The 21239-nt window shown below is 31.3% G+C and overlaps 1 protein-coding gene and 1 long non-coding RNA gene across 5 annotated transcripts in view; one reads left to right on the plus strand and one right to left on the minus strand.

Annotated features, from left to right (window-relative positions):
• Positions 1 to 6990: 6990 nt before the first annotated feature.
• The window catches only part of LOC107618642 (uncharacterized), a 32078-nt gene continuing 17829 nt past the window's right edge, over positions 6991 to 21239 (minus strand). Inside the window, exons 2-3 of the long non-coding RNA XR_015900121.1 lie at positions 11758 to 12279; positions 6991 to 7753 (exon numbers count right to left, since the gene is read on the minus strand). This is a non-coding gene — a long non-coding RNA (uncharacterized LOC107618642). The remainder of the gene's footprint in view (positions 7754 to 11757; positions 12280 to 21239) is intronic.
• LOC110266301 (transcription factor RADIALIS-like) lies at positions 18176 to 20910 on the plus strand. Of its 4 annotated transcripts, XR_015900120.1 has the most exons (4): positions 18176 to 18506; positions 18662 to 19013; positions 20203 to 20509; positions 20605 to 20900. XR_015900120.1 is itself a non-coding variant. In XM_088500468.1 (3 exons), the coding sequence occupies exons 2-3, from the start codon at positions 18697 to 18699 to the stop codon at positions 20255 to 20257; spliced, it is 372 nt and encodes a 123-aa protein (XP_088356594.1). In that variant the 5' UTR covers positions 18176 to 18506; positions 18662 to 18696; the 3' UTR covers positions 20258 to 20904. The 4 variants fall into 4 exon arrangements, 3 of the variants coding, with proteins under 3 accessions (XP_088356594.1, XP_088356596.1, XP_088356595.1); XM_088500468.1 differs by having other exon boundaries at positions 20203 to 20904; XM_088500470.1 differs by having other exon boundaries at positions 18237 to 18506; positions 18628 to 19013; positions 20203 to 20910.

A 21239-nucleotide genomic window follows, 5' to 3' on the forward strand; every position in this document is an offset into this window, starting at 1 on the left:
TTTGCTGAATGCTGTTATATACTTCAGTCCATGAGTCTTATTCTAAAGCAATGAAGACCACTATTGTGGATCATCATGCTGTATGATTTGTAGCTAAGATGCAATTTTTTTCATTTCATTGTCTTTTTTTTCCATCTAATTCCATTTTGTCTTTGTTAATAAGTATAGCCATACTACGATATCATACTATTGCAGGCAGTGTGGATAGTAGTCTCCTGTTAAAGCTTCTTTTCAGCACTATATTTGAGTATCTTCAGGTTAGCTTCACTCCATTGTAATTTCTTTGTATTAATTTCATGTAAAAATGCAGCACAATCTGTTACGTGGTGTATATAGTTTCTTCCTGTCTTGGTGTTTGCTAGCAATAATTTGTTTATTTGTTTTTTTTTTTCATTTCCATGGGTTCATCAGAGTGCTAGAGTCACTTGTTATTTTGTAGCTTAACTATAAGTGCTTAATAATTATATATCTTGGCACAAATTGATCATTGATAAATATGTTTTTTATTTTGTAGATGTTGCAAATAATTTCAAAGCCAATGAAGGATATTGGCCCACGTGCAATGTTCTATCTGGCTGTTGCAGTATCTGACTTTTATGTTCCTTGGAAGGACATGGTATAAAATTGACATGATGGTTCTTTCCATGAAAGTTTCATCCCTTATTAACTTCAATTTTGACTTGAATGATTTTGTAATATGTTAAGATACAAGAATATTAACCATGTCAATTTCAACATCTGTGCTAGAGTTAGTTATTAATTATTTAGAGAATTAGCATACAGATAACACTGCATAACTTAATTAGTACTACTTAGATTGTGAAAACTGCTTAGATTGCGAAAACTAAAAAGTATAAGCAAAAAAACATTTATTGTATTTTGAAAAATGGTGATGATATAAGTACAAGTAGTTATGACCTAGACTAGTGTGTATGTTATCTTGCAATAATGATATAATGTGATTGTGGATCTTAGTAATTTGATTCAAATAGTTTAGATTATTTATTGATACTAAATTAAAAAAAAAAGTTGGAACTAATTTCATTCATGAGAAAACTATTATAAATAAAGAATTATATATTACAAAAAACCGTTGTCAAAAGTTACATAAGGCAATGGTGTTAAAACCATTGTCAAAGACGATTACAAAATAACAATGGTATTAAAACCATTGCCAAAAAACGACATCAACGGTAACGCTTTAAAACCGTTGTCTTAGACGACTACAAAATGGCAATGGTATTAAAACCGTTGCCAAAAAATGACACCAACGGTAACGTTTTAAAACCGTTGGCTTTGTGAATAATAAAACTACAACAGTTTAAAACCGTTGCCTATCCAATTATGGTTTTAAACCGTTTGATCATGAAAGAGAACGGTTTAAAACCGTTGCTTATCGAGTAACGATTAGAAACCGTTGTTTAAAATTTTCTTTCAAAACCGTTGTCTATGCCAGCAACTTTGGCAACGGTTTTTTGTTACCGTTGCCTTAGGTAAAAAACCGTTGCCAAAGCGTTGCCTAAAATTTTAGGAACGGTTTTTCACACTTTGGCAACAGTTTTTGACCGTTGCGAAAAGCCTTATTTGTGAAAATTTTTTATTATGTACTATTATTTAATATTCACATAAATAAAAAAGTTGGATTTAATTTAAAAATATATTAAAAAATATTTTTTATTAGAAATATCTTAAATATAAATAAAATATTAAATATTTTTTGTATACCATGCGAATACATACACTAGTATATATAAAACACATGTTGTAGATGCCAATAGTGCATTTATCCTTGCGGTGCTTTTAATGTAGTCCGCCACGGGCCACCACTACAATTTTTGTTATTAATAAATGGGAAACTATGTAAATAAAAGATATTTAAACAAAGATCAAAGTTGTGGAAATAAATTACCAATCATAAATTTATTGATATGTAGTTTTCTTTAGATCACTATGCTCTAAATTTGCATAAATAACTACGGCTGTTTTTTATTTTAATAACATCTTAAAATGATGAGAAACTAGCAATTTGAGCGGAGATTAAAGTTGTAGAAATAAATTATCAATCATAAATTTATAGAAATGTAATTTTCTTTAGATCACTATGCCCAAAATTTTCATAAATAACTACGACTGTTTTATTGACAAGTGTTCTTAGAGAATTTGTTAGTAAAAATTCAAATGACTTTTGCATCAATGACTTGAGAATTCAAATAAAAAAGATATTCTTTAAGTCAACGAATACCTGCCTTGGACCTGGTGACCATGTGATAAGTATCTTTGGGGCAGAATCAGGCTGTACAGTTGGGGCAGAATAGGTTGTAAGGAAACAATTGGGGTAGTGGACACATCAGTATTGATATGAGTCTGATTGAAAATAGAAGGAGAGACATTGATGATAACATCTTCAGTTTGCAATGAATGAGTGGAGTCAGGTTGCACTACAGGATCAGGAGGCCTTAAAGCTACTGGTCTAAGAACAAAGTCATCAGTTGAAGCAGTAACAGGATGCAATATAGACTTAGAACCTCCAGAGAATAACAAAGGATATGAAAATATATTCTCATCAAATAGCACCTTTCTTAAAATATACACTTTACCAATTGGGGATAAGCACTTATATCCTTTATAGTTTTGAGCATAGCTTAAAAACACACATTGATGAGACCTATAGCTAAATTTGTTTTTATTATACGGTCTCAGATTAGAATAACAGAAACTGCCAAAGACTTTTAAGAAAGTATAATCAGGTTTATGACCAAAAAAGACTTCAAAAGATGACTTACTGTCATCTAAGACAGAGGTTGACAGTCTGTTTATGAGGAAAGCAACAGTCAAGACTTCTTCATCCCAAAATGTTAGGCATACGAGTAGTGGAAAGCATGGCCAAAGCCATTTCAGTGAGATGGCGATGTTTTGTCTTTGTCCTTCCATTTTGCTCATGAATGTAAGGATAAGAGAACCTATGAGCAATCCCAGACTGCTGTAAAAAGGAAGAAAAGGAATTGGAGACATACTCCTTACCATTATCATATTGTAAAGATTTAATAGTGTGGCTAGTTAATTTTTCAATGTAAGCTTTATATTGAAGAAAAACATAAAAAATTTGAGATTTATTTACTAACAGATAAAGACATGTATATCTTGAGAATGCATCAATAAAAATTACATAATATCGATATCCTAAATGAGAAATCATGGGGCTCCCCCAAACATCAGAATAAACAAGTTGTAAAAGAGAATCATAAGAAGTAAGTAAATCTGGAAAAGGTAATTTGTGCATTTTAGCACAAGCACAGTCATTGCACCACACATGCATAAAACCATCATTTTTATTAGAAAATTATAAAGAATTACACTAGTGAAGAGCATATTTAATAGTGGTAGTTGTGACAAGTCCAAGTCGCTTATGCCACAATTGAAAATTGGAAGAAGAAACAGAAAATAAAGCAGGATGGAGAGGATGATGGAAGTCTTGGAACAATAACATTGTAAAATTGGTAGAGACCTCCAGTGTTAAAACCTTGTAGAAGAATCTTCTTGGTGTGCTTGCACTTTACAAAGCAAAAATCATCATGAAACTCAAAAAATAATACATTATCTTTTACAAATTTAGAGACACTCACAAGATTCTTAGTAATATCAGGTGCATAAATTAAGGATTACAATTTAAACCATCTTTTAGAATCAAGAGCATGCAAATAAGAATCACCAATATACTTAATATGCATACCTACTCCATTACTTACATGAATCTGTTCAGGACCCGAATAGTTAGAACACGAGAGCAAGTTAGACTAATGAGGAGTGATGTGATGGGAGACACTAGTATCAGAAAATTACGTTGGATCAGAGACAGAGGATGGCACGACCATATAGGCATAGGGATTATGAAAGGAGGATGGTGGTGGGGATGGAGTTGCTGAAGTCGAAGAAGACGAAGCAACAGAGGAGGAGGCACTAGATTGTGGAAATCATGCGATCTGGGAAGGGGTGGCTGTTCTTGATTGAATATTTGGAAACAGTACCAAGCGATATAACCTAAACAGCCATAAACTTGACATTGGGGGTGATTATTATTAGGAAAGAAGGAACAACCACCTCTAAAGAATCTTCCACCACGCCCTTTCTACCCCCAATGCCTCTTCCAGCGGAGGATGAAGAAGGGAATGCAGATTGGGTGAGAAGTGCTTGAGGAAAAAAAGATTTAAATTTAAAAAAAAAATTGAGCATATTATCATGAGACAGAATAGAAATTTCAATCTCTTGGAGAGAATACAATTCTGGTTTAGTAGAAACAGTAGTAATTAGGTTTCGGTAATCTTCATTGAGACCTTTCAAGAGAGCATCAATATATTAATCACTAGTTAGGAAAAACCCCAGAGAGGCTAAAAAATCAACAATTCTCTTTATTCGTGAGACATATTCTGCGGCAGTAAGACCTTGCTTCTTTGTAAGCTTCAGCTGGAATTTCAATTGCTTGACTTTGTATCAAATAGATTTAGAGAAATAATCCTCAATTTTAATCTAGATATCAGAGGCAAAAATACAACCTATCATTTTGTTCTTGAAGGTTTCATCCATGAAAGTAAGAAGCCAGGAAATTATATTGTAGTATTCTTGCCTCCATCTTTTGTAATCCAGTGAAAGAATCCCAGCAACACGATCATCTTTAAAATCATACTGTGAGGGCATTCTATCAGGATGTAAATGATCTTTAAGAGCTTGCTCAAAAACTACAGCCAAAGGCTATTGTTACTGTCTTATAATTGTTTTCATTAAACTTATCACCTATAGGATGATCAAAAGCTCGTGGAGTGAAAGTTAAATTAGATGATGAAGATGAAGATGAGGTAACTTAGGAATGTGAATTAGCAGAACTAGAAGCCATGGATCATCTACAAAAATGAGGCTCTTGATACCATGAAAAAATTACTTAAGCACTAGTTTCTTTAAGATAAGTAACAAAATAGAATTGTGAATAAGTAGAGAAAAAAAGTTTAAAAAAAAGAATGAATAATACTTATTTTCTTACTGAAGAGTAAAGGTGATGTGTCATCTAATACACTGTCCAACACTATTATATAGAAAGCAAGATCCATTAATAGAAAATAGATCACTAAAACACTAACTAACTAACCAACTGCACTAACTAATTAAGTGTTATCATTAATATTTAAAAATAATTATATTAAATTAAAAATATTATTTGTATATTAAAATTAATTATTAATATATTTGTGTATAAATATATATGTGATTTAATTTATTTAATGTGTATTTATGTTATAATATATATTATATATTAATGACTAATTTTAGTGGCTGATTTTGATATAGATAAGAAATATAGAGTTAAATCTCAAAGTGGTCCCTGAAGTTGCACTTAAACCTCAAAGTAATCCCTAAAGTTAATAATTACTCATATTCATCCTTGAAGTTGCACTCCGAGCTTCAGAGTTATCCTTCAAGCATTTTCCGTCAATAGACGCTATCGAAAAGCTTATGTGGATTCGTCTCTGACACGTTGGCTAAGTACTGGCTAGCTGACGTGGATTAGTAAACTTTTTTGTGGTAATTTAGTCCCTGAATCAAATTTAAAAACCATAATCCGGCCCCAAATTTCTCTTCTCTTCTCTTCCGTTCTCTTACCTTCTCTTCTATACTTAAATTTCAAAACCCTACTTCTGTACTTGCTATCAATTTTCATTGAATGATTTAATTGAAAACATGACAAGATGTATTTAGTTCCACATGCTTCAGAATCTAGATAAAATAATGGATTTCATAACTCAATGTCTCAAACTATTCACAACTATACAGTACTACAAAAATGATTGAAAATCCTCCCCCTCCCATTACCCTAAATCAGGAGCAAGTAATTTGGACTAAACCGCTAAGTTTGCAAAAATCAAGCAATTATTGATAAGATCAATGCTGACCATGCTGTAGCATTTTTTCAGACTCAATGATATCAAATTATGAGTGGACTAATAATAAGTTTGTGCATTCTGCAAGATCAGCCACTCATGATTTGGAAGCATTTCAATGTTTGGCATCTTCTAAAGATATTTTGAGTTGCTCAACTCCATCTTTTTCCACAAGGGGAGAAACTGTAATAAGAGATTATTATCATGATTATGTTAGCAACTTAGCATGTTGTATATAAAATTTAGCTATTTGATTTAACAAAAAATAATGTCTTAACTCTTTCAATTATTTCTAAAAAGATATGCAAATGAAAAATAACTTGGGGCCTTCCCATAGATGTCTGGTATTGCTTTTAGGCATGCATATTCAACTCAGAAAGCATATTCTTTATAAATTGCATCCACTCCAAATCTGGATAGAATATACACATTTCTAGTGGTTATGATTATTCTATTTCTTGTACAAAGTGACTTTATAATCAATTTCTCTAGTTCTTCTAATTGATAGATATTGTCAAAAATCATAAGAACCTTCAAACTATACAGCCTACCTGTTACAACTCTGAATATCTCAAAAGAACTGTACATCTCTAGTTTTTCTCTGTTAGAGTTTGGCAAAGAATTTACTTTTGAACGGCCATAGCACCACCATCTTGATATAATTTGCTTATGTTTTCAATAAAATAATAACGTTCAAACTGATAAGAAATTTTGTCATACAAGACAGTAGCAGAAATTGCTTTGAACTGACATAGCACCACCGAAAGTTTTTTGCTGTCATATAAGAATTTGTTTTTGAACAATGTTTTTAGTTTCATATAACATTAATAGTAACATACTAAAAATTTTGATAATAAGCCAATCAGAATCTGTGATGAATCGATGGCTGAATGAGGAATAAATAATTTCAAATTATTAGGGAAAATCAAATATTAACTAGCCACTAGATAGAATATGCAAATTAAGATAATAATAATTTCAACAGTAGATAAATACATTGCACAAGAATAAGAGGGTAGATAATAATAATTTCAACAGTAGATAAATGTATTTCAACACTAGATAAGATATGCAAATTATGATAACTTGGCAGTTCAATTCTTAAAATGGAGGAAAACTTAGCAGCAACAATAACAACAAAGTGGAGGAGTGCAAAATCAACACAATTCAGATAAATAAACACACATGCCCTAACAAAAATAACAAACAACACCAGATTTAACGGCTAAAAAGGATGGACTCATGGAACTAAAGAAATAACAGAGAACATCAAAATCATTTTTTTTTTCTTTTACAAACCTTTACCTTAACAGAGACAACGCGGTCAACAACCCAGCACAGTAGCAACGGCGACGATTGTGCTCAGTAGATCGGAGGCGATTCGGTTTCTCCGTGAGGAAACTATTACCAACAGCGTGTTATAGCAGAGCCATTGAAGAGTAGGAGAAGATGAAGAGGGGTAGAAATTGGGGGTTTAACATTATGGACAGAATAACACACCACTTGATGTCGTTTTGGCCAAAACACGCGCCAAAAATAATACGACGTCATTTTTGGAGTGCCAGCGTGGTAGGAATTGGTCCACTTCTGCTTTCCAATGGCTAGTGATGAACAAAAACTGCCTGAGGGATTACTGTGAGTGCTGGAGTACAACTTTGAGGACAAAATTGAGTAACTATTAACTCCAGGGATCAATTTGAGGTTCAAGTGCAACTTCATGGACCACTTTGAGACTTAACTCTATAGAACACAAGTTGTAGATGCCAAGTTGCCAACAGTGCATTTATCCTTACGGTGCTTTTGATGGAGTCCGCCACGGGCCACCGCTACAATTATTATTATTAATAAATGAAAAACTATGTAAATAAAAGCAATTTGAGAAAAGATCAAAGTTGTAGAAATAAATTATCAATCATAAATTTATTGATATATAGTTTTCTTTAGATTCCTATGCCCCAAATGTGCATAAATAACTACGGCCATTTTTTTATTTTAATAAAATCTTTAAGTGACGAGAAACTAACAATTTGAGCGGAGATTAAAGTCGTAGAAATAAATTATCAATCATAAATTCATTGATATGTAGTTTTTTGTAGATCATTGTGCCCAAAATTTTCATAAATAACTACGGTCGTTTTATTGACAAGTGTTCTTAAAAAAATTTGTTAGTAAAAATTCAAATGACTTTTGCAAATAATTACACTAAAAAAATTATTAAAACAAAAAATGTCAACACAAGATAAGAAGTTGACCCAAAATTTTAGTTTTTGATATATAATAATAACAAATGTTAGATTATTTGTTTTGAACTGAGAAATTAAAAAATATATAACTCTCAAAAATAGTAGAATATAATTAGATAAAAAATATTATATGAAATTACATAAATAGTAAAAATGTTATATATCAATGTTTTATTTTCTCAACTCATTTCTTTTACATTCAGAATTTTATGTTAAGCTTAAAGTTGTGAAATGTGCACGAAAAGAGGATTGAAGTGTGCTTGATTTCTTTTCGATAAACTTATTTGCAGGAAAAACATATATTAACATGTTCAAGTTATAAGCTTGTTTTATTTGAGTTCAGTTAAATTATACTCTGAGATATCAGGATTTAGAAAGATATCTTCCAATGTCCTTAACAGACTTTAGATGAGTTTTAAAAAGGTTTTTGAGTTATCTCAGGTTTGTCAAGTGACACAATTATTTCTAAACTCAAGCTAAATAAATGAACAATAAATAATAAACTATAAACACTAAAAGTTAGGTGACATATATTATATATCATTAGTTCGACTTAGAATCTTTATAGCTAGTCTCCAAGTATCTTGAAATTTCTATTATCATAGTCTTGTTATATATACAAACTTTTTTTAGTAAACAAGTCCAAACAAGTTAACCTTAACCTACCAAAACTCACTTACATAATACGTGCGTAAAATCACGTCTTTTTTTTCATATTTTTTTCTTTTTCTTTGCGTTCCTTCTCCAACGTTTGTATTATGCGTTTCTCTTCCTCCTCCTCCTCCTTCTTCTCCTTCTTCTTTATGTTCTTACTCCTTTTTTTTCTCATTCCTTCTTCTTCTTCTTCTTCGAATGTTTTATCCTATTCATCATTCTTTTTATTGTTATCGTTGTTACTGGATTTTTTTCCTCCTCCTCTTTCTATTGATTTTGCAACGTAACATTATGTATTTTTCTTCTTTGTTTGATTTTTTCTCCAAAAAAGAATTATGAGAAAAATAAAATAAGAAGATGAAAAAGAAGAAACAACAGAAGATGAGGAGGAGGAAGAGGAAGAGTTTTGAATTATGCAGAACTTATCAGAATAAAAATACACCGAAATTTTTAACAATAACACATAAATTTTTTAGTTTTTACACCGAAATTTTGCTATAAATGCACAAAAATATTTTCTTTAATGCATTTTTTCTTCTTTTTTTCTTCCTTTTAGTTGAATGAATGTAGGTTCATCATCTTCCAAGTAATTTTGCAGCATTATGTGTTTCTTCTTCTTTGTTTGATTTTTTTTATTTTTATTCTTGTTAAGAGAGTAAAATAATGTGAGTTCAAAAAGACATGCATAAAATAATACTAGAAGTACTAGAACAAAATTCTATGGTTTGTTACAAGAAATTGAAGAAAAAAATCTTGATAAAAAGACAAAAACAGTTGCATATCATTCAAATATGTACAAAATAATACCAGAAACACAATAACAATATTCTGTTATATAGTTACAGCATAAAAAGGACAACAGCACCAAATACACCTCAATTCACACGAAATATACCAAAAAGACAAACAAAATACACTTTTTTTAGTACACCATACAATATGAGTTCAAAAAGATCATGCAACTCAAAATAATTAAAATGATACTAGAAGCACTAGAATAAAATTCTATGGTTTGTTATAAGAAATTGATGAACAAAATTCTTGATAAATGGACAAAAATAGTTGCAAGTCACTCAAATATGTACAAAATAACATCAAAAGCACAATAACAATATTCTGTTGTCTAGTTACAGCATAAAGAAGACAATAGCATTAAGTATACCTCAATTCACACGAAATACATCGAAAGACAAATAAAATACATCAAAATACAAACCAAAATACACCATTATTTTTTTTATTATATCATAAAATGTGAATTTAAAAAGACATGCAACTCAATGAAACATGCATAAAATGATACTAGAAGCGTTAGAACAAAATTCTATGGTTTTTTACAATAAATTGATGAACAAAATTCCTAATAAATGGACAAAAATAGTTACAAATTATTTAAATATGTACAAAATAACATCAGAAGCCCAATAACAATATTCTATTATCTAGTTATAGCATAAAGAGGATAACAGCACCACGTACACCTCAATTCACACAAAATACACCGAAAGACAAACAAAAATACACCTAAACACAAACCAAAATACGCCGCTATTTTTTTTATTACATCAAGCAATGTGAGTTCAAAAAGACATGCAACTCAGTGAAACATGCATATAATTTTCTTTTATTTCTTTCTTTCTTTTAGTTGAATAAATGTAGATTCATCATCTTCCAAGTAATTTTGCAGCATTACTTATGCGTTTCTTCTTCTTCTTTGTTTGATTTTTTTTAATTCTTGTTAAGAGAATAAAATAAGAAGAAACTTGAGAAGGTAAAACAAGAAGAAAAAGATGAATAAAAAAAGAAGATGATGATGATGAAAAAGAAGAAGAAGCTGCAAAAGATGAGGAGGAGGAAGATGAAGAGTTTTGAATTATGCAGAACTTATCACAATATAAATACATCAAAATTTGTTAACAATAACACATAAATATCTTAGTTTTTACACCAAAACTTTACTACAAATACACAAAGACGAATAAGAAAAAAATCATGATGATGAAAAAGAAGAAGAAACATCAAAAAATGAGGAGGATGAGGAAGATGAAGAGTTTTTGAATTATGCAGAATTTATCAGAATAAAAATACACCAAAATTTCTTAACAATAACACATAATTTTCTTAGTTTTTACATCGAAATTTTGCTACAAACATTAATTAACTCAGAAATACACCAAAATTGCTTAATGATTGCGACACACAAACTCAATTTGAAAAAACACAAAAATGACTGAATTATCAACAAAAACACATCCAAATCAATTTTGGATCAGGCAACGTCATCAATATGGCAAAAATTCTACAATAACGATAACGATAACGACGATACATATAAGAAGAAGACGACGATGACTATAACGATGATGATTATGATGATGAACAAAAACACATCCAAATTATTCATTTATATTATTTGTTTTTGAACAATGTTTTTAGTTTCATATAACATTAATAGTAACATACTAAAAATTTTGATAATAAGCCAATCAAAATCTGTGATGAACCGATGGCTGAATGAGGAATAAATAATTTCAAATTATTAGGAAAAATCAAATATTAACTAGCCACTAGATAGAATATGCAAATTAAGATGATAATAATTTTAGCAGTAGATAAATGCATTGCACTAGAATAAGAGGGTAGATAATAATAATTTCAACAGTAGATAAATGCATGTATTTTGACACTAGATAGGATATGCAAATTATGATAACTTGACAGTTCAATTCTTAAATGGAGGAGAACTTGGCAGCAACAATAACAACAAAGTGGAGGAGTGCAAAATCAACACAATTTAGATAAATAAACACACATGTCCTAACAAAAATAACAAACAACACCATATTTAACGGCTAAAAAGGATAGACTCATGGAACTGAAGAAATAACAGAGAACATCAAAATCGATTTTTTTTTTCTTTTACAAACCCTTACCTTAACAGAGACAACGCAGTCAACAACCCAGCACAGTAGCAACGATGATGATTATGCTCAGTAGATCGGAGGCGATTCGGTTTCTCCGTGAGGAAACTATTACCAATAGCGTGTTATAGCAAAGCCATTGAAGAGTAGGAGAAGAAGAAGAGGGGGTAGAAATTGGAGCTTTAACATTATAGACAGAATAATACACCACTTGATGTCATTTTTGCCAAAATACGCACAAAAAATAATACGACGTCATTTTTGGAGTGCTAGCGTGGCAGGAATTGGTCCACCTCAGCTTTCTGATGGCTAGTGATGAACGAAAACTGCCTGAGGGACTACTGTGAGTGATGGAGTGCAACTTTGAGGACTAAATTGAGTAACTATTAACTTCAGGGACCAATTTGAGGTTCAAGTGCAACTTCAGGGACCATTTTAAAACTTAACTCTATAGAACACAAGTTATAGATGCCAAGTTGCCAACAGTACATTTATCCTTACGGTGCTTTTAATGGAGTCCGCCACGAGCCACCGCTACAATTATTATTAATAATAAATGGAAAACTATGTAAATAAAATTAATTTTAGAAAAGATCAAAATTCTATGGTCTGTTACAACAAATTGATGAATAAAATTCCTGATAAATGGACAAAAACAGATACAAATTACTCAAATATGTACAAAATAACATCAGAAGCCCGATAACAATATTCTATTATCTTGTTATAGCATAAAGAGGATTACAGCACCACGTACACCTCAATTAACGCAAAATACACCAAAAATTACTTAATGATTGCGACACACAAACTCAGTTTGAAAAAAACACAAAAATGACTGAATTATCAACAAAAACACATCCAAATCAATTTTTGCTACAAACCTTAATTAACTCAGAAATACACCAAAATTACTTAATGATTGCGACGCACAAATTCAGTTTGAAAAAAACAAAAAAAATGATTGAATTATCAACAAAAACACATCCAAATCAATTTTGGATCAGGCAACGTCATCAATATGGCAAAAATTCTACGATAATGATAACGATAACGACGAGACCTAATACAAGCAAAGTCAAGCAGAATATTGATGCCAGGGCATTTTGGCCAGTTTCACTGACCTTTTCTTTATTGTTTTTAGGATAGTTTCATGCATTTTTTAGGGAAATAAGCTAGTTTTGGGTAAATATTCACTTATGCCTTGACTCAAGCATACATTGTACATTTTACATGATTTCATAACGATTTTGCATAAGTTTAGTGACGAATATTATGTTGCATTACTCATGACTTGGACTAGAGCTTTGATGCACTTTGTTGCTTGATTTCAGGACCAAAAAGGAGCAAGAAAAGGGGAGGTAACTTGCAAAGATTAATGAGAAAAGTGATTGCCAATAACACTCTCAAAAAGCCATCAATGCCCACGTTAGAGAGTCACGTTAACCAAGCTAACGTGAACTCTAACGTGGAGAAAAGAAGTTGAGCCAACGTTAGTGACACTCAACATTGTCACTAACGTTGGCACTTACTCATAAGTGGCCACGTTAGAAGCCACGTTAACCTAGTTAACGTGGCCTCTAACGTTAAAGGGGAGGGAGAGAAGCCAACGTTAGTGACACTCAACATTGTCACTAACGTTGGCCTATGGTACTAAGTACCACGTTAACTCCCACGTTAACTTGGTTAATGTGGGAACTAACGTAGAGGATGAAGAGTTGTCGACAACGTTAGTGAAACTAAACATTGTCACTAACGTTGAAGCAACCACACAACCCCCAAGAGTCACGTTAACTTCCACGTTAACTTGGTTAACGTGGAAGCTAACGATGAGAAATGAAGGATGAGCCAACGTTAGTGACACTCAACATTATCACTAACGTTGGGATGGCTAAAAGATGGCCACGTTAGAAGCCACGTTAACCTAGTTAACGTGGACTCTAACGTGAGACCTAGGGGCACATTGGAACGTTAGTGACAATGTTGAATGTCACTAACGTTCTCGAAGGATGGAAAAGGCCACGTTAGAAGCCACGTTAACCTAGTTAACGTGAGCTTTAACGTGAAGCAAGAAGGGGCACACTGGAACGTTAGTGACAATGTTGAGTGTCACTAACGTTCTCGAAGGTTGATAAGGCAACGTTAAAAGCCATGTTAACCTAGTTAACGTGGGTTTTAACGTAAGGCAAAAGGGGTGCATTGGAACGTTAGTGACAATGTTAAGTGTCACTAACGTTCCCGAACTTGGACTTTCACTAAATGATTAACACTCCTTACGCCCTGAGCTTAAGTCTCTGCCCACTCCGCACTTTCTCTCTGCAAGTAAAGCCAAGCCCAATTAAAGAAAGAAACTGCTTCAAACTCAAGATCCAAAGGCCCAAGACTTGAAGAGTGAACTAGAAGCTGAGAAGAGTAGTATATATAGGAGTAGCTTTGAATTGTAAAATAGTTCGAGAGGCTGAAGAACCACTCTCTGTATTTACTTTCTTTGCAATTTCTAGTTTTATGATGTATTATCCATCTTTGTTTTCATTTTCAAGAGCTATGAACAACTAAACCCCTTTCATTGGGTTAGGGAGCTCTGTTGTAATTTGATGAATCAATACTAATTTTCATTGTTCTTCTTCTATCTTTCCTCTTGATTTTACTTGAAAGCTTTCGATCTTCATCCAATTGAGTAGTTATCTTGGAAGAGAAGCTATTCAAACTTGGATCTCTTTTGAACCTTGGAAGAGGAATGAAGAGATCAAGCTAGAAATGCTTTCTCATGCTGGACCAAATTGGGTTTGGATGGGTATGTGACTGTAACCCTCTCAATACTTGGTTTGGGAAATGCATGTGGTATAATCAGTGACCATACTTCATCTCTTCTCATGAGCAATTGACCAAGGAATTGGCTATTGATTAAGATTTGAGAGATTGAATTGCAAGGAATTGTAATTCAATCACTTAAGATTGCCAAGGAGATCAATGAGTGCATTGATTGAGGAAGAGATGAAAATGAACTTGATCCGGAGAATTGCAACATCTCCTAAGCCCAATAAACTCCCCATCTCTAATCTCACCCATTCTCTTTAATTTCTGCGATTTACTTTTATGAGCAATTCCCCCATTCCCATTTACAATTCTGCAATTTATTTTCAGTCATTTACTTCCAGTCCTTTAATTCTAGCATTTATTTTTCTGTTATTTACATTCCCGCCATTTTATTTTCTGCAACTCTCAACCCAAATTTTGGATTCGCTCAACTAGAATATTCTTCTAATTAAAGTTGCTTGATCAATCAATCCCTGTGGGATTCGACCTCACTCCATTGTGAGTTTTTACTTGACGACAACTTCGGTACACTTGCCGAAGGGAGATTTGTTGAGAGACAAGTTTTCCGTGCATCAAATATTTCTAGTGGAACATCTTTCACAATCCCTGGAGAGATAGTTCACTAATAGACATCTTGAGAGATCGAATCATAGCTATGTAAAGTAGCCTTGGGCTGAGACGTGATCTCTTCCCCTCGTTTTCATTGGGTCACTCACAAGCAGTTAGCCTCCCTCTACAAAGAATGGAAGTATGGATGAATCGACATAAAAAAATTGAGGAATTTTCTTTTTCTTTTCAGCAATAACATGATAAGAGCATCACTTTCACAAAATCAGAATTCGAACACGCCGCGTTTTACTACGCATAAGAAGAAGACGACGGTGACTATAACGATGATGATTATGATGACTATAACGTTAACGATGCGATAACAATAATTTTCTTAGTTTTTACATCAAAATTTTGCTACAAACCTTAAATAACTCAGAAATACACCAAATTTACTTAATGATTGCGACACACAAATTCAGTTTAAAAAAAACACAAAAATAACTGAATTATCAACAAAAACACATCCAAATCAATTTTGGATCAAGCAACATCATCAATAACGACGATACGTATAAGAAGAAGACGACGATGACTATAACGATGATGATTATGATGATGAAGATGATGGAGGAGAAGGAAGAAAAAGAAGGAAGAGAAAAAATTCTAATAAGAAAATAAGGAGTAGGATGAGGAGGAGGAAGTGGTGGTGGTGGTGGTGGTGGTGTTGGTAAGACGATAACGAAAAAGAAAAATAACGAAAAAGGAGGAGGAGGAGGAGGAGGAGGAGGAGGAGGAGGAGGAGGAGGAGGAGGAGGAGAAGATGTATCAGGAATGACGAAGGAGAAGAAGAAGAAGAAGAACGTGTACCAGGAGTGCAAAAAAGATAGTGGTGCGTGAGGTAAATTAGGTCAAAACTATTTATTTGGACTTATTTGTTTAAAATGACTTGTATGTAGAAATTAATTAATATTATTTAAATAGAATCTTCCTTTTCATGGTGAAATCTATGGTATAAATGGAGGTTGATTTCTATACTTATAGATTTGAGTTGGTTGATGGAGAGTTGGACAAGTATTTTAAAAAGGGACAAATTTTACTCTTATTGCAGAGTTGGTTTAGAGATCTTTTCTATTGTGCACGTGATAAAAGAAATATTCGAATGAATAATTATTTATGTTATTACTAATTAAGTTGAGATAATTAGAGACTTTAGTATATATATTTTTTTATAAAATATATTTTATTTTAGTGACTATAAAAAAATATATACTACATATGATAAAATTTTATTAATGTCTTTTTTATTAAAAGAAACAACATTTACTCTTCAATAAATCTTCAATTTTCACCATAACATTACTCATTTTAGGTGTTGCTTTCATTATTCATTTTCAAAGTGTATTTTACTTCTCCCGTAACTAATTCTTTTGCAATGTTTTTTACTTATTCTCTCATTTATATATATATTATCATAAATTTCAAATACATACCGTAATAAACTATTATTAATATATTCAGCTAAAATATGCAGTTTGTTAAAATTAATCATGGTAGCTGTGTAGCATATTATTTTTAATAATTTTTAAATAAATATATAATGATATAAACCTTATTCTTTCACGTTGTGAGAGAATTATAATTAATCTATCAGGATAATTAATTATTTTATATTAATTTATTTTTGTTTAATTTTTTATTTGATATGATTAATTATTATATATGTGTTTTAATTTCTGTTCGGCTAATAGTTATTTTTTTTTAGTCAAAATGAATATAAAAAATAAAAAATATACCTATTTAGACTGAAGTACAGAATCAAAAATAGGATTTTTTTTTTACATAATATATAAATACTTAAAAAAAATTAACTTATACTGAAATCTCTAATTATCTCAGTTTAATTAGTAAGAACATAAATAATTATTCATTTCAATATTTTCTTCATAACGTGCACAACAAAAAAGTTCTCTGAACCAAGCTTTGCAATGAGAGTAGAATTTGTCTCTTCTTAAACAAGATTTAGACTAGATATATATTCTACATAAAGATTATTTTGATAGCCAATTTTTTGTACATGTAAATTTTTTTAGTTTAATCACACGCATATGTGCGTAACCTTAAATAATGACCCATTTCTTATTGATAGGCATCCCAGTCGCACCAAATCTCACATAAATCAGACATATATCGTTCAATCTTAACCACCATTCCACTCATTTCACATAAATCCCCAGTTATTCAATCTTAATCACCAATTTCACCTACTACCTGTTTTTAGTAATAATTATAACAGGAAAACAAACATAATATCCAAAAAGTCAACCGGGTACAAAAATGATCTCATTTAGGATTAACCATGCTTGACATATAAAAGAGAGTCATTAATATTGTTTTTTGAAAATTAAAACTAATGGAATAAAACTTCCAAAAAATAAAAGGAAGCACTCTAATATATGCACGTTAAATGAAAAGTTCACCACAGGTACTATCGTTGAAAAAGAAAATATTGAAATGAAGTTGAGCTCGTGATTTAGTGATTGTTTTTTTATATGTATCATTTAATTTTAAATTTTGTTTGTTTGACTCTCTTCTCTCTTTTACTTACCATCTTTGATTAAAAAATAAGAAAAAGTGATAAATAAGTCTTTAATTTTTTAATTTAAAAATAAAAAAATTACTGACCGATTGAAAATATAAAAATATTTATTTTTTAAAAGGTAAAATATTTAAAATTTTTCAAAGAACCTATTTATCTTTATATATTTTAAATAATAGGATATAGATATCTCGCATTTTAAAAGATAAAATGATGTTTTTGTATTCTCAATTAATCAAAGACTTATTTATCTTTTAGTTAAAAAATAAAAAATTTATTTATCATTTTTTTCAAAAACCAAAATGAATTAAAACATGGAACTCTTAAAATGAATATAACGTGGAGTAATTGTGGCCGTTTATGTTTCATAATCCAATCATTATGCATAAAAATTTCATGTACATCAAATTTTTACACGATGCCGGCCTTAACACCACAAGACCTGTCGACTTCAATTGCTGCGCTGGAATTGGAGAAATAAAAATTGAGATACTCAAAAGTTAGTAACTCATTCAAGAAATGGAAAATGATGTCTTCTATTTTGTCTATTTTTACTTATCGCTTTGCCGTTTAGGCCCAAAGAAAAACCAACCTTTCACTATCTTAGTAGCTCGTCAAATGACACCAAAGCTAACATATTAACATCATCATCATCATAATCGTTTTTGGAGTGTTAGATTCTGGTCAATTAGAGAAGAACACAACAATCCATAAAAATTGAAGTATCCGTGTCTCAGAAGCTTGAGAAAGAACTAATATGGATTGGTTCGAGTGGTCAACTCACTTTTTTATTTGAGTAAGTATAAATTCTTTTTATATATATAACAATTTATTGGTTAGTAGCAGACTTTTAAATCTGGTATGAGAGGTTTAGACACTTACGCTTAACCTTTGAAATACCTGTGAGATTTCTCAAGTAATGATTCAATTCCCCATTTACCATAATGTAAGAGCCAAAGTCCTCTGAGGAAGGGTCTCATACTCTCATGGGTGAAATTGAAATCGACGCTCCGGCGAAGGGGTTACGTTGCAGGTGGACATGGAAGGAGAACAAGTTGTTTGAGCTAGCCTTGGCGGTGGTTGATGAGAACCACCCGGAACGGTGGGAAGCGGTTGCGGCGATGATTGGAGGAGAGAAGAGTGCTGGGGAGGTTCAAGAGCACTATGTGATCCTTTTGGAGGATTTGGAACTTATAGAATCTGGTAAATTTGACCATAAACTTGAAGAAGAATCTCATCAGCCTTATGTACTAGTTGACCATGTTAAGTCTCTGTGTTTGTCTCATAATGATACAGCAGCCATGTAAGAACTACTCTGTTTTTTTTTCTTTTTTTGTGTGGAATAAGATAATTTAGTTTTCTTTCTTCAAATTATATTCAGTTGTGTTCTCTATGCTTCCCTTTTTGTCTTTCATTGGCATTCAGAACTTAAATATTTTAAAGTTATCTTAATAATCTCTTTTACATAGTAATCTTTCAAAGTAAAAATGAATGGGAATATGGGAATATGAAGAATTGGGAATTTAATTAGAATGTACATGACTGCTAGATCTAAAACAATTCCCCTATTCTTTTTCTGCTTTTTTTTTTCTTATTTGCTTCTTTTTAAACTCAATCGATATGGAAAATGTGTCGTTTCTTCATAAAAGACCTTGAATAATTGTCCCACTAATCTGGTTCCAAGTTGCTTATATCTTCATTGAATTGCAGCAGGAAATAGATATAATGTTATATAAAATTAGGTTTGAAACAAGAGACAAGTTGGGTATGACACCAATCATACCATAGATAAAAACACAAGTGTCTTTTCTTATCTGAAATGCACATTACGAAACTGCATCTGGATTCCACCATATAAATTCTTCCAAGCATCTCTATATACTCCTCGTCTATAAGTTTGTGTATGTCTCAGATACTAATTAAACAAATCTTAATCAAACTGAGAATGAAATATCACTTATCGATCTTTTAATATTTAATTTGAAGATTCACGTGTGGTTATTAGATGATTTGATATTTTTTTATAGAATTTGTCATTTAATGATAGTGAGTTTCTACCTATATTTAAATAAACAACTAGTTATTTTATTTGATACAAATAAGTTAGATTGCTTCTCATCCTCAAGTGAAGTTTTGATATTCTTCAATTTGCAGGAAGACACAATAATCTGGGTTAGATAGCGAGACTTCTTTTATTATTATTATTATTATTATTATTATTATTATTATTATTATTATTATTATTAGTTTGAAGCAATTTAAAATTGGGTGAGATGCAAGTCAATATACATTGGCTATTGTGAGTGAAACAGAATTTTACTAGGAAAGGGAAATAGTTGCCACATTTTACTTGTAGAAAAAGGAAAATAATTCCAAATTATGCAATTTTTCAGACCATTTGTTTCATACCTCTTCTCACTCACATGTGATACATGACATTTATGTACTATCAATATTTAATAGCAGTAATATCATTGAAATATATTGACCAGAAAGAACGTATGGAGATCTGAATCAAGTGGTGTAGAATGTGGTACTTTTCAATGATTGGCCTCATATCATAATGTAGTGTGGACCGTACGGAACAGACATGATGAAGAAACAATTAGTGGACGAAATGTGTTCATAGGTCAGATAGATAGAACTTTCAGTGTTGGTAGCTATTCAATTTAGCCCATGATCATTGTTACCTTTTCAGAGCAACCAAGTTGTGTACATATGAATTGTATATGATCTCAAATTTATGGATTCAAGTTGTGCAATCATATTTGTATATTAAACTACTAGGAAAAATTTCAGGTATGTCAGTTATTTTATTGGAAGTCTGAAATTTCAATTATGCGATCCGTTGAGATTTAAAATAAAATAATATGAATAGCTGCGATTTGTTTCAGGATGTTGGAATTGGAAGCTGCGAAGCCAGAGTCAAGTTTTTGAATGAATGAGTAAATCGAGTTGTATCTTTTGGATAACACGCTTCTTTTTGTTTTGTAGGAAACCGAAACTCAAAGGAAGAAATATTGGAAAAGTTGATGAGTGAGAAGGTAGTGTGGATCACAAAAGGAAAATTTTCATTTGTTGGGGAAAAAAAAGAGCTGGGAAAAAATTTTATTGGCACTCGATTAAAAGGAATAATCTATTGACTATTGAGTGATGATGTTGTTATGAATCTATATATCTCTATACTGTTATATACTAACAATAGAGAAGCCAAGCTATTTTCATGTTAAATTGAATTCATTTTATTCGAGTTATTATATTATTAAAATATATAATTAATATCTTAAACTAATATTTTTACCCGTAATAACATTACAAAATTTTAAATCTTTTAAAATTATGTCGGTCTTAACATTATAGATTATGGCACAAAAAATTTATAGCATTAAATTACTTTTACAAAAAAGTCGTAAAGGACAAAAGTCCTGGTCGGCTAAGAAAACTAGGGTCTCTGCAAATAAAAAAAATTAAATAATAAATTTTTTAGTTGTTATTTTCATATGAAAGAATTTATTTTTTATTAATAATT

This window comes from Arachis ipaensis, chromosome B9 (assembly GCF_059453495.1).
Source record: "Arachis ipaensis isolate K30076 ecotype BB chromosome B9, ASM5945349v1, whole genome shotgun sequence".
Classification (NCBI taxonomy): domain Eukaryota; kingdom Viridiplantae; phylum Streptophyta; class Magnoliopsida; order Fabales; family Fabaceae; genus Arachis; species Arachis ipaensis.